Raw genomic sequence first — 12,576 nt, forward strand, 5'->3', positions numbered from 1 at the left:
TGGGCTCCGAAACAAATTGCCATATTTCAAATGTATCCAATTATCAGTGCCATCTTCTGTCTTAACATCTACAGGCGACTTAAGGTCCACACATGCAGTGCAGCTTCACAAGCCCGTCTGAGATCCACCCGAAGGCGGAGGGCAGGTGGGCCGCCGGTACCTCGTCGGGGCTGGCGGCCTGGTAGACCCTGCAGGTGTCCTCGTAGTGTTGCTCCGCCTCGGCCTGGTCCGTGACGCCGTTGGCCTCGTACACCGGGGTGACGTTGTGCACCAGCGCGATGGCCTTCACCGCCTCGTGCACCCTGCTGCTGATGGTCTTGCGGACCTTGGTGGCTGCCGGCGCCCTGGACAGCGGAAGGTCGTGGGGGGGCTGAGGAGGACACGCCGAATGTTAAGGTTGTTGTTGTCGTCGTGTTTTATTTTTAGGTTATTGATTTCAACAAGAGCCTTTCAAAAAGGCTCTTGTTTGAAAAAGCTCTTGCGGAGCGTTTTTGAGGCAGTGTTGAGGCAGGACCGCTGAGAGTATTTTTTTTCTGTGTACATATTTAAGACTGAACTGGCGGAAATTCATCTTCAAAACATCCCTGAAGCCATTTGCTGACCTTTGTTCATATCATTAGCGGAGAGGCCAGTGGCTCATAAACAAAACCAGATGTGTAGAGAAAATATGACTGATTAGCGTTGGGCTTTATGGCCGTTCTATTTCGGGAGGCTGTGCGCTCCGGAGGGCTAACTGAGCCGTCATTAAACAGGTCCGGCCAGCACTAGCACTAGCTAACTAATCCAGTTTCCTGTCTCGCTAACCTCTGGTGTCAAAGGGACAAAGTGTGCCATCTGAGGTCAGGAAGCATTCAGCCAAACAATAATGACAAAACCTGATGCATTTCTGAAAACACGTTGCCCAGGGCTGTTTGCACAGCAACTCTTGTTTGGTTTGTTATTACTCACGTTTCTTCCTTTAAACAACACTGATTTCACAGATTTAAAATCAAATTCAAATAAAAACCTTCATTTGTGTAGATGATTCAGCGATTAACCACACATAACAGAAAAGCGAGCAACAAAAACGAAAAGAAGTAAAAGAAAAAAGTGGAAATGCCAACAAGCTGGCTTATGCCAACAATTCAGTCCCACAGGGTGTTTCAATTGTTAACACATAACGACTGTAGATGGCCATTTGGGATGACCACAACAGTGCATTGTTGGAGGCATGGTGTTCACCTGTGTGTATGCGCTGAAGACATGGCTCTGGACCTCGTCCATGGAGTCCATCCCATAGGCTACCGTTCCCAGGTGGAGTCGCCTGAACACCATCTCATTCTGGGTAAGAGTCCCTGGTAAATGTAAAGACAAAGATAACAGATGTATTGTTTCATGCAGGGATATTAAAACCAATTAAATCATTATTTTTTATTCATGTGATAGGATTTTTTCATCCGCTTCTTCTCAGACTTAAGAATATCTGTCAGCTGGTTTCCATGCAAGTTTTGAAGAAGGTTAAAGCTTAGTTTCAGTTTTCAACTAACTAGAAAAGAAAGTTAGTTGATTGTTAGCATATAATCAACACCTGAAAAAAATTATACATTCAGATTTAGAAATAACTTTCCAAGTGATTTATGAGCAATTTCTAAACCAAATCTAACTTCCAGTATAATTCATAAGTTAACAATTAAACCCTTTTGTTTGATTCTGATGGACATAAAAAAACGAAAGAGAAGTGAATTGAATCCAGGCAACCATTCCCTGCATCCTCATGTAAGCCCCTTTGTAACCTTGGCATCCTTAAAAGCATTTTCTGTCCATATATCAACATGACCTTAGGGGGCCCCTGCACATATATTAGGCTGACATCTGAACTATAGACCCCACCGGCCTCATCGCGCTCTGAATGGTGAGCATGCCTGATGGGTTTATTGGGCGGGGCGGCTGTAAATCTGACAGGTTATGGCTTATTTCTCAGGAAGTGCCACTGGAGAAGTTGTGCTACTGGGAGTGTGTGTGAAGCAGGGGCCCGTTTTTGATTGAATGAACCAATGTGTAGCATGTTTAGTGGCACGCGGTGGGAGCAGAACAGGCAAAACACTCCAAGACACTCACTCACTTTGGGTTCTGTAAGAGGCCCTTATATAGTTGGGTCTTACACAACAAGAAAACAAATGTCTGTAGAGGAGGATGTACATGGACATGGGATGTGGTACTAATCAGTGGATCCCCACCGGTTTTGTCGGTGAGCAGGTATGAGATGCGGCCCAGCTCCTCCGGTATGGTGCTGGCCCTCACCACCGTGCCCGGGATCTTGGAGTCTCTGTTGATCATCCAGCTGAAGACCATCTTTCCCAAATCCAGGTTGACACGCAGACTGGATGAAATGGTGACAATAACAACCTTATCAATACTCGTAGCAATAACAAAAACAAATCAAATGCATAAAATACTAATTTAGTAATCATGAGGAGGAAGAAGAAGAAGAAAAAAAGCAATTTAATATTTGAAAAAGGGTGCCCCAAATAGCTAAGTCTTTGCTAAACTAACACATGACTGTATCTCCATTGACCAAAGGCTTTGGCACATTTTCCATTGGCTAAGGTCGCCTGCAGGTAAGTAGAAATGTATTAATTTAAAACAAGGCAACGTCCAGAGAAACCCACCTGATGGGTACGATGTTGGAGAATAGGAGCAGGAAGCGAAAGATCTGGAGATACCAGCGTCCCGCAAAGTGTTGCAGGGCCACCATGACAAGCGACACCACCACCAGCGCCCCAAACAGGATCTTGGTCAAACAGTTCACTTCCAGGTCAAACAATCCCATCTATCACAGAGACAAGAACACAAAGTATGCATATTGATATTGTCAGCAAGGAATGGGTTGAAGGCCATGACTTACTTATGTTGGACTTTTTAACCACAACGTAAACAGTGAGATGCAGTTGTTGCGTGCCGTGCGACATCGTACCTTGTTCTTAGGGTTGGACGTGTTCATGACCCCTCGCAGCTCCTTGCCCGTGTAAATGACCACCCCCACTATAGAACCTATAAACACACAATCATCTCAGGCCAAAAAACATAACATTTCAGAAAACCATTGAAAACCCCCAACATGTCAAGCACGGAGATTTCCCAGACATACTGTTGACATGAAGAGATGTTCGTAAACTCCCAATAGAAGATCTAGATGGCCAATTACATAATGACTTGCACATGGCTCCATAGGTTAAAGTGTAATGGCTGCTCCTCCACAAAGGAAGCGTGCTGACTTGGGCTAGTTAGGCCTTACAAAGCCCTCTGGCTACTTGTCAATATACCAAACGTGTGTGTGTGTGTGTGTGTGTGTGTGTGTGTGTGTGTGTGTGTGTGTGTGTGTGTGTGTGTGTGTGTGTGTGTGTGTTACTTTATGTTGTCCACCCACATGCATTCGGAAAAGATAAAATATCGATTACCATATCCGTGATGGCGGAAGGAAAGATAATGATTAATCGTAGCTAGTCTGTAAGCTAATAGCTAACAGGGGGGTCATCATTCAACTAGATTCAAACTCTGGGAAGCTGAAGCCAGTGAGCTAGCCAGTACGTTTACCAGAGGCAATCACAGTGCTCGCCCACAGGGTGTTCTCGATGCTCAGGCTCTCATTGACAGGGGGGTCTCCGTCTTCCTGCAACACAGAACAAAGTGATGATAAGAATGTGCCGAGAGTGTATACACATGAACCAATCACCTCAGACAGATATTTTGGTATAAACGTACCCTTGTGAAAGTGCCGTTAAAGGTGTGGATGTCTATGTTGGGTTCCTCAGCATATACGTACGATCTGATTTGAAGAAGATCCTTTGGAAAAAGAAAACGTAGTTAGATTAAAAAACATAAAGTTGCAAAGCGGGTTGTTCATTTTAAAACCACAACTGATTTGTGTAAGATGGATGCAAGTAAACATCACAGAAACTGCATTACAACTCATTTCTGGTTATGGTGAATTAAGAAGATCTGATGAATACAAAGACAGTGGCCTTTGAAATTATATATCTTCAACTGACATGAGCAGCACAACTGGGAAAAGTTGTGCTCCAGAAATGTCCCTATTTCAGCTAGTTTAACAAGCATCGCACAGACCCATTCACATTCACACATTTTAAAATTCATACCCCCAAGGGAAATCTATCAGAGTTGAAAACCAGGGCTTTACTTTACACCGTCAGAACTGTTGAATAGTGAAGCTGGAGTGTAGGCTTAGCAAAGTATCCCACAGGTTGAGCCTCTAAAGGTTGGGCCTCTGAAGGCTGAGCCTATGACTTACAGCAGCAGTGGGGAGTCGCTGTGTGCAGGCCACTGGGAGGCGTAGCTTCCAGTCAGTCTCTCCATCCAACTGGTCGGTCCGCAGGAAACAGGAGCCTGCCAGAGGGAGATATAAGTGATTTATACATTCAGCCCCTAGGGGGCGCCAACACATCGACTTTACATGGTGTGTGGGTGATTGTAATCACATTTGATTACAATCAAATGTGTCTTAATATGGTTGATGTAAAAAAGAAAGTACATTATTAGTTTGTTTAATTTACAACTTATTCACACTATTCAGAATCACTCCCAGAATGATTAGCCAAAATAACGCAGATCGATAGAGGGCATGGTAAATAACCACTTGGTAAAAAACTACAAATAGTTTTGCAGTTATTGAATGGGTCTGGGCTACATGTAACTAGGGGGACAGAGTAGTGGGGGAGCGGAGATCACTCTAGCACATCCCCCACCCACCCCCCACCCTCCCTCCTCCTCCACTGTTGGCTGACATGCGTCATCCTGCCCAGAACCCCCAATGCTGGCCTAGGCTCCTTTATAATTGACCTAATGGCCTCCACATGGGAGAGAGATAACCCAAGCACTATTTCCAGTCAAACAAAGCTGGTGTTTTTCTTCCCGCAACAGGAAGACACAACCACAACACCCAATGGCTTCAGGCTCCCAAACTAGAGGCTTGCCACAAAGCAATGCAATCTCTATATTGCCGCACATGGGCTACCTTTAATTGTCATATCCATTACAGGTTGTTTTTTTCTATCTCTGAGAGGCTTCTGTTTTGAATGGACAAAAGACTATTTTGTATATGTGCAAATATACAATGCAACGTAATTCCCCAAGTTTGTGCAATCGTTGACAAATCTTTTGCTCTAATCCCCATTTGATTATTCAGATGATGTATCCTTCTCACGGCCTTCTGCGAAGTCTTTGCATTTTTTTTCTCTCATTTTGCATGCCTTAAATCACCTTTCCATTATCTTTAAATTTGAAAGACAAAAGAAGGAACGGCACAGACCAAAATAAAAATAAAGGCGTGTTATTTTGCATGGCCACCATCTCAACACACATACACTATACAGAAGAGTCACCACACACCACCAATGCATTCACCAATGTAGCACAACACCGAATTACAATGCTGCCTGTATAGGACTTCCTGTCCAGGCGTTTTGGGGCTAATCCCAACATCTCAACACCCCTTCTTTTCTCTCTTTTTTTTTTACAGGCCGTTTCCCCAGTCAAGCTGGTAGCTTGCCTGTACGCGGAGATGTGGATGAGTGACTGGCAGATGTTTACCATTTCTTTCTGTGGTCCTTAAAAAGATCATGTCGGCAGGAACACGCTGGTTCTACAGGCGGAAGAAGAAAAAACAACAACAACAACAACCACAACACAGGACTTAAGCATCACATCCTGATCCTGCACGTTTCCTCCTCCCTCCACCACCTCCTTGTTCGCCCTTTAACTGGATTAAGTGAGACTTTCAGTGTTTTATGTTCCACATTACATGGAGTCTGGCATGCTAAATACCAAGACCCCCAGAGTAACATATCCCTCTGTGATGTAGGGAACCATGGGGCCTGGTTGTTAACATTGCCCTGAACATTAAGCCCACACCGTAACACCTCTTCATGTATTCACAAGTTGACTGCCTGGGCCGATCCTGACAGATCTCCTGTTGCCGATACTTTTCTAAAAGGGGATGTCTTTCAGCCCATTTTGCCAATATTAAAAACAATCTTTGTGGACCTTCCTGTGTCTTGAATAAAGTAATAATAATAATAATAATAATAATAATAATAATAATAATAATAATATATATATATATTTTTTAATTCAGCAAACGTTTAAAGCCAATTAATCATTGAGGAGAAATGTGTGTTGCAACACACATGAGTGACCTTTCTTTCAGATGTGTTGAAGTGGTTGATTGAGAAAGAAGTCTCCTGTTGGAAACTGAAGACGGGGTGCATCTCATATTTCACGCAGACAGACTTAAGAGATTCCTCCCCGGCCACAAGAATGAGTGGCGGATCAAGAAATCAGTATGCTTACACCAACTGCTGAGATATGTGAAATGGAACAAAAACCCTTTTTTTTTTTGCCAAATGCTTATAGGTTTTTGTAGGAGAGGGGGGAAAACATTAATAAATAGTGCTGCATTTTATCTGTGCCGGAGATTCAACAAAAAGCTATTCAAAGTGTATATGCGCTACATGGGCATTGAATTTGACAGACTGAAGCAATGCATTGATCAAAAGATTACAAAATCATTACTAACTCCTTTCACCTCTGTCCCAGGTCTAGTGGCGGTGAAGATTAACTGCCCACTCGTCCCTTAACTTCCTTGTCACGGAAATAGAACCTGACTATCCTTTAACAGAACAAGATGACACAGAACAGGGCCCAGGGCACAGGTCTTAACCAGCCCTACCCCTATATTACCAGTGTTGCTTTGACGGAAAAGTACAAACCTTCTCCACCATGATAAGATCCCCCACTTGAATTCCACTGCTTTTAACTTTCACCGTGCCTGAAAAAATGAAGGCAGATATCATTAAACCGACGGAAGATAGAGATGAATGGCAGACGGTGGTAATAGTAATTCAAAGTTGAACAATAATTTAAACCTGCTCAGCGGACATTTTAATCTGCTTCGGACTGAGTGCAGCCAGATGGTAGCAGGCAAAACTCTGACCCATCCATGTATACTTTCAACATGGATTCTACAGGATTTATGGCCCTCTGACATCCTGTTACCATTAACGTCATTCAAAAGGCATAGTAAAACCTCTCCCTGCAAAATATGCTTTGTGAATCTGTGACCTCTTGTGAATATTGTGGTCTGTGCTCCAACAGACCCTCTGTGGTTTTTTTGTGCAGCAAAGTCATTTTCTGCACACAAACTCTTATGAAAGAATGCTGGGTGTGTTCAGCCCTTTCTCTCATTCCGTTTGGAATAAGGAGGCAAAATTGTTTGGGAGGGTGGGAGGGGGTCACTGACCCCTGCCCCCTGCCGTGACCTCTAGGTTTTGCATATGTAAGACATTAAACCACATTAATATTGCTAGGCAGTTTGTTCACATGGCTTTGCATAGTTTCATGTTTCCCTTAACTACTTGTCTGGGTTTTTTTCAAGATAAAAAAAGGAGAACAAATAAGCACAAACATAAATGATATGTTTGAGCAATGGTGCAAGATCCACCCATTATGCAATACAACACTTCAATTGAAAACTACGAATATTATAGATTTAACGGTAAATATATATCTGGTAATGAATTGCTGCTGTACTGGCTTCATTGATTGGAATCAACAGAAACATGTTTGTGGTGAACTTTGCTTCTACATCCAACCATATTACACCATTAAGTTTACACCATCAACCAGCCAACATATGCACTGAGGCGGCGATCATGGAGGCCACCAGTCATTTTGTTTATGGTTCGGACAAGCTGCCACATCAAGGGAAACCACAAGCGGTCTCCTGCATTTTATTGCTAGTAGCACTTTATACCAACCTCTCTTATGTACACTTTTAAATCTCTGCTTTGAATTACCAACCATTTCCCCAAGCCCTTATACGTTTTAACAGGACCCAGCCCCAACATCTTATAGCATCTGAGAAAATAAAACAGCACGGCAAGCGTACATCAATCTTTGATAATTGTGGTTAAGTAAAGTATAGCAATCCAAAATGTTGGTACTCTCACCCCTTGGCAAAAGCTTGGAATAAATATGGGAGTTGACTTCCTTGTCCCTAATAGAACACCGGATCTCTTCCACCGCCTCTCTTCCGATCGTGATGAACAACACCACTAGCTAGGAAGAGATCATGATACAATTAGAAACAAAAATTCTAAAGCATTATTCAGTACAGAAGTTGCCTATTCAGCGTACTTTCTATTTTAAATCAGCTTTCTCCATAACAGTAGGAAGATAATTTATCTATGACGTTATGAGGATTATGAATATTATGAATATTGAGACAGATGAATCTTATGAAAATAGCCAGTGATTATGAAGGGCTACCTACCAAAGGAACCCAGTAGGTATAAAGAGCCCCAAGTCGCAGTTCATCCACAAACTGAGAGCAGGCCAATAGCAGAAAGTATAAATTGAAGAAGTACTTGAATTGATTGTATAGAACCTGCAAACACAAAAGCAAAAGAGCCATTTTTGAATATCTTGTTTAGATTCAAGCAAAAGCAAACATATGCATTTTGAGCTTTACATTCATTTGGTAAGCAAACTTTTAAATTCATATAAAGAAATATATTACAACATTTTAATGAAATGAATATTCCCTATTGCAAACACCATATTTCAGAATAGCAGAATTGAAAAGGAGCTAGAACTCAAAGAGCAGACAGGGGAGGAGAGGATAAACAAATACTTTTGTTTCTGCAATGTCAAGCTGTGACATTGCATGTCATATCAAGCCACTCGCTCTTGTGTCCTACCACCAATGTACAAGATTACCAACAAGGGAAATTCCATTTTGGTGTGACAGAAAGTTATTACTGCTTCATGCGAATGGAAATTTTAATCTAAATAGAACCGGCAAGCTAAAAAATACTGAGTGCACACAATTCCACAATATGTTTATGATATTGCACTCAATAAAGACGCACCACGCTTTGCAATGCAAAAACGGGCTGGCCTTGTCTTATCCCTTTCAAACAAATTTGGGCTACTTTTAATGGCTAAGTCCATACACAAAATCCCATAAGACTATAAGACCACTGAATGTCTGGAAAGCAAATTCATATGTAAAACAGGTGGAGAATATGTGGCTGGCATAAGCAGTACTTAGACTACAGACTGTATTGTTGGTCGAAAACCACAACCACTTGCCTCTATTGATTCTTGAAATGTGACCTAATATTGGCCTCTAGTATAATACCATATAGATCTAACATGGGCTGATTTGAATGTGTTCCCTGAGGCTTGATGAGCATATGGCTCAACACTAGCAAATAATCAAAACATGCGTGCCTATACAGGATGTGACCTGCACCTTTTAATAAGGCTTATTGTAAATAACAATTGGCCCACTTTTTCAGTACTCACATATGTTGCAAGTTTGTAAGATGATTTCAAACGTCTGGATGTGAAAATCAACACTTCCTTATACTGCAAATGCTTGCTATTTAGGCAACAAGACATATTTTACACTTTAAATATGTACAAAAATTTAATGAGATTAGAATTCGCTAGTGTCCTTTTCTGATTGGCTAACAGTCACATAAGATCACATGACCTCAGTAGCTAATGTAGCCAGTTTTCCTGGGCTTCATTAGGTCGGCCACTAATGAGGATTGTTTTGACTGTTGTACATTTGTTAATTAATCACCTAAAAACAATTGATAAGGAATTTTGTGAGATTAGTCTAATTAACCAAATGATGAGGGCTGAGGACTAGACACTAGTCCCAAAAGGACACTAAGGTCTGGGTACTAGACACTAGTACCTACAAGTCCGAGGACTAGAAACTAGTACCAACAGGACACTAAGGTCTGGGTACTAGACACTAGTACCTACAAGTCTGAGGACTAGAGACTAGTACCAACAGGGCGTTGAGTGCTGAGGACTACACACTAGTCCCTACATGACGTTTTGGTCTGAGGACTAGAGACTAGTCCCTAGAGGACGTTGAGGACTGAGGACTAGAGGCTAGTCCCTACAGGTCTGAGGACTAGACACTAGTCCCTACAGGACATTGTGGTCTGAGGACTAGACACTAGTCCCTAGAGAACGTTGGGGTCTGAGGACTAGACACTAGTCCCTACAGGACATTGTGGTCTGAGGACTAGACACTAGTCCCTAGAGAATGTTGTGGTCTGAGGACTAGACACTAGTCCCTAGAGAACGTTGGGGTCTGAGGACTAGACACTAGTCCCTAGAGAACGTTGGGGTCTGAGGACTAGACACTAGTCCCTAGAGAAGGTTGGGGTCTGAGGACTAGACACTAGTCCCTAGAGAACGTTGGGGTCTGAGGACTAGACACTAGTCCCTAGAGAACGTTGTGGTCTGAGGACTAGACACTAGTCCCTAGAGAACGTTGGGGTCTGAGGACTAGACACTAGTCCCTAGAGAACGTTGGGGTCTGAGGACTAGACACTAGTCCCTAGAGAACGTTGTGGTCTGAGGACTAGACACTAGTCCCTAGAGAACGTTGGGGTCTGAGGACTAGACACTAGTCCCTAGAGAACGTTGTGGTCTGAGGACTAGATACTAGTCCCTAGAGAACGTTGGGGTCTGAGGACTAGACACTAGTCCCTAGAGAACGTTGTGGTCTGAGGACTAGATACTAGTCCCTAGAGAACGTTGGGGTCTGAGGACTAGACACTAGTCCCTACAGGACGTTGTGGTCTGAGGACTAGACACTAGTCCCTACAGGACGTTGTGGTCTGAGGACTAGACACTAGTCCCTACATGTGTTGAGGGCTGGTGAGCTGGGGGAGTGTGTTGGGGAGTGACCCGTGGCTGACACTCACCCCGGGCAGGAAGGTGAAGAAGTTGTACTTCTGGTTGTTAATGACGTTCCTGGGGTATCGCTGGTCCCGTTTCTCTGGGTGGCCGAGCCACACGGTGCGGGGGCGGAGGTCCCCCATGCCACAGCATCCAGACACCGGGCAGCACCTGGCTCACAATTACATTCATACGTTAGGAAGACTTTGTAGAGAACAGTGCCAAACAGTCCAAATAGGTAGGATGGCATTATTAATTACATTCATACGTTAGGAAGACTTTGTAGAGAACAGTGCCAAATAGTCAAAATAGGTAGGATGTCATTATTTTGTGGTTTTGACTACTTGTTATGAAAAGGAGGATATTAAGATGATGTTATGCTAAAGTTTACGGTTATGATGTACCATGAATGTAAATTTCTACTCCTTATGGATGATACTGCATAGCCTACTTTTCTATGATTGACCATGATTGCTTTTTTTTAGGCATGTGAGAAGAGAGAAGCGTGATAAGCCTTACTCTGCAAAATATAATTTGTTTTAGTCTAGCTGATAGCCTGGTCATCCTTTTGCATCCATATCTCATTTCATCTTATTTTTTAAATGATCATTAATGTATTGATATACGTTGTTTGAGTCCAGCTTCATTGGTTGATTTTGTAGCATTCGATTAGAGCGTATTGAAAGCAATCAATTTAATGTTGTTCTACTTTAAATCAGATTCAAAAGGAAACAAATGTAATGTTTACATTAATTGATTTGTTATAGAGACTTCCAGAATATTTGTGAAAATTTCAACTAAGGAAACGGTAACTGCCAGTATTCTCTATCTGGTCAATGAAGGCCTGTGATGCCAACCAGAGCTGAGACCGGACAAGAACTGATATTTTTATAACGCGTATAGTCGTTCTCTCGATATATATTGATACATCTGCTTTATATCACATATATTCATTACATTACGCTAAAGTAGAACAAATATGTCACTAAGACTATACTTAAGCATGTGTTTAGGTGACATCATCGGTGCTATCCATGGACGCCAGCCTAGAATCTGTGCAGCCAGCATCTAGCATCTATTCTCGTTCCTTTTCCACCAGACACAAGGTTATCACCGAGATAACCTAACCCCGGGCAAGTTAGAATAATAGCAAGTGTCGACGCACGTATGTTAATTTTAAACCCGCCATGGCCTACATGTTGGCAAGCCGTCTGGGTTTGAGACAACCCCATAGTCAACAGAGGAAATATTGACATGGGCGTCGCGCTGCACTTGTTCCAACGGAACACGGATGTCCCACCGCCAAGGGAGCGGTCAGACAATACATGAAAATATAACTACACTACAATTTATATATTACAGTCTAATTTGTTCAATTGCCATGTTGAATAGAAATGCTTGGTTCGCTGTTTCGACAATGTCGAAAAGACGACATGTAAACAATGACATCAGCATCGACAGTATGTGACGAGCGAATACCGGGTCTTTTTCGTTGTAAATATTGAAACGTTTTCAGCGATTTTTATTCGGTATAACACCCTTACCCATTCCTGTGTTTACTGTCATGTCTTTTGTGGCGTCTCACGGGTTGTAAAGGAATATTGTCCGTCATTCCTGCCGCCTCCGCTGAGCTCCAGCACAATCTCTCCGCTGTCTGCGCTCTGGGCGGAGGCTCGAGAACTGTCATTCAATGGGTTGTAATGAGTCTGAAACACACAGCACTGAATCCAACCAAACCTTAACTTCATCCCAATATTATAGAACTTACATTTTGTAGAAGGAATTATATTATTGCCCTTCATTGTAGTGAAA

General features: G+C 42.6%; 1 protein-coding gene across 1 annotated transcript in view; it reads right to left on the reverse strand.

The window, feature by feature from the left end:
• Positions 1-12,427, reverse strand: part of atp9a (ATPase phospholipid transporting 9A) — a 29,839-nt gene extending 17,412 nt beyond the window's left edge. The window contains exons 1-14 of the mRNA XM_079740934.1: positions 12,309-12,427; positions 10,791-10,935; positions 8,327-8,440; positions 8,004-8,112; positions 6,765-6,823; positions 5,587-5,638; positions 4,289-4,383; positions 3,742-3,822; positions 3,574-3,649; positions 2,954-3,030; positions 2,649-2,809; positions 2,217-2,359; positions 1,222-1,334; positions 161-370 (exon numbers count right to left, since the gene is read on the reverse strand). Coding sequence (XP_079597060.1) covers positions 161-370; positions 1,222-1,334; positions 2,217-2,359; positions 2,649-2,809; positions 2,954-3,030; positions 3,574-3,649; positions 3,742-3,822; positions 4,289-4,383; positions 5,587-5,638; positions 6,765-6,823; positions 8,004-8,112; positions 8,327-8,440; positions 10,791-10,935; positions 12,309-12,376 — 1,503 coding nt within the window. The 5' untranslated portion in view covers positions 12,377-12,427. The remainder of the gene's footprint in view (positions 1-160; positions 371-1,221; positions 1,335-2,216; positions 2,360-2,648; positions 2,810-2,953; positions 3,031-3,573; positions 3,650-3,741; positions 3,823-4,288; positions 4,384-5,586; positions 5,639-6,764; positions 6,824-8,003; positions 8,113-8,326; positions 8,441-10,790; positions 10,936-12,308) is intronic.
• Positions 12,428-12,576: the final 149 nt, after the last annotated feature.

This window comes from Pollachius pollachius (assembly GCF_949987615.1).
Source record: "Pollachius pollachius genome assembly, chromosome: 8".
Classification (NCBI taxonomy): Eukaryota; Metazoa; Chordata; class Actinopteri; order Gadiformes; family Gadidae; genus Pollachius; species Pollachius pollachius.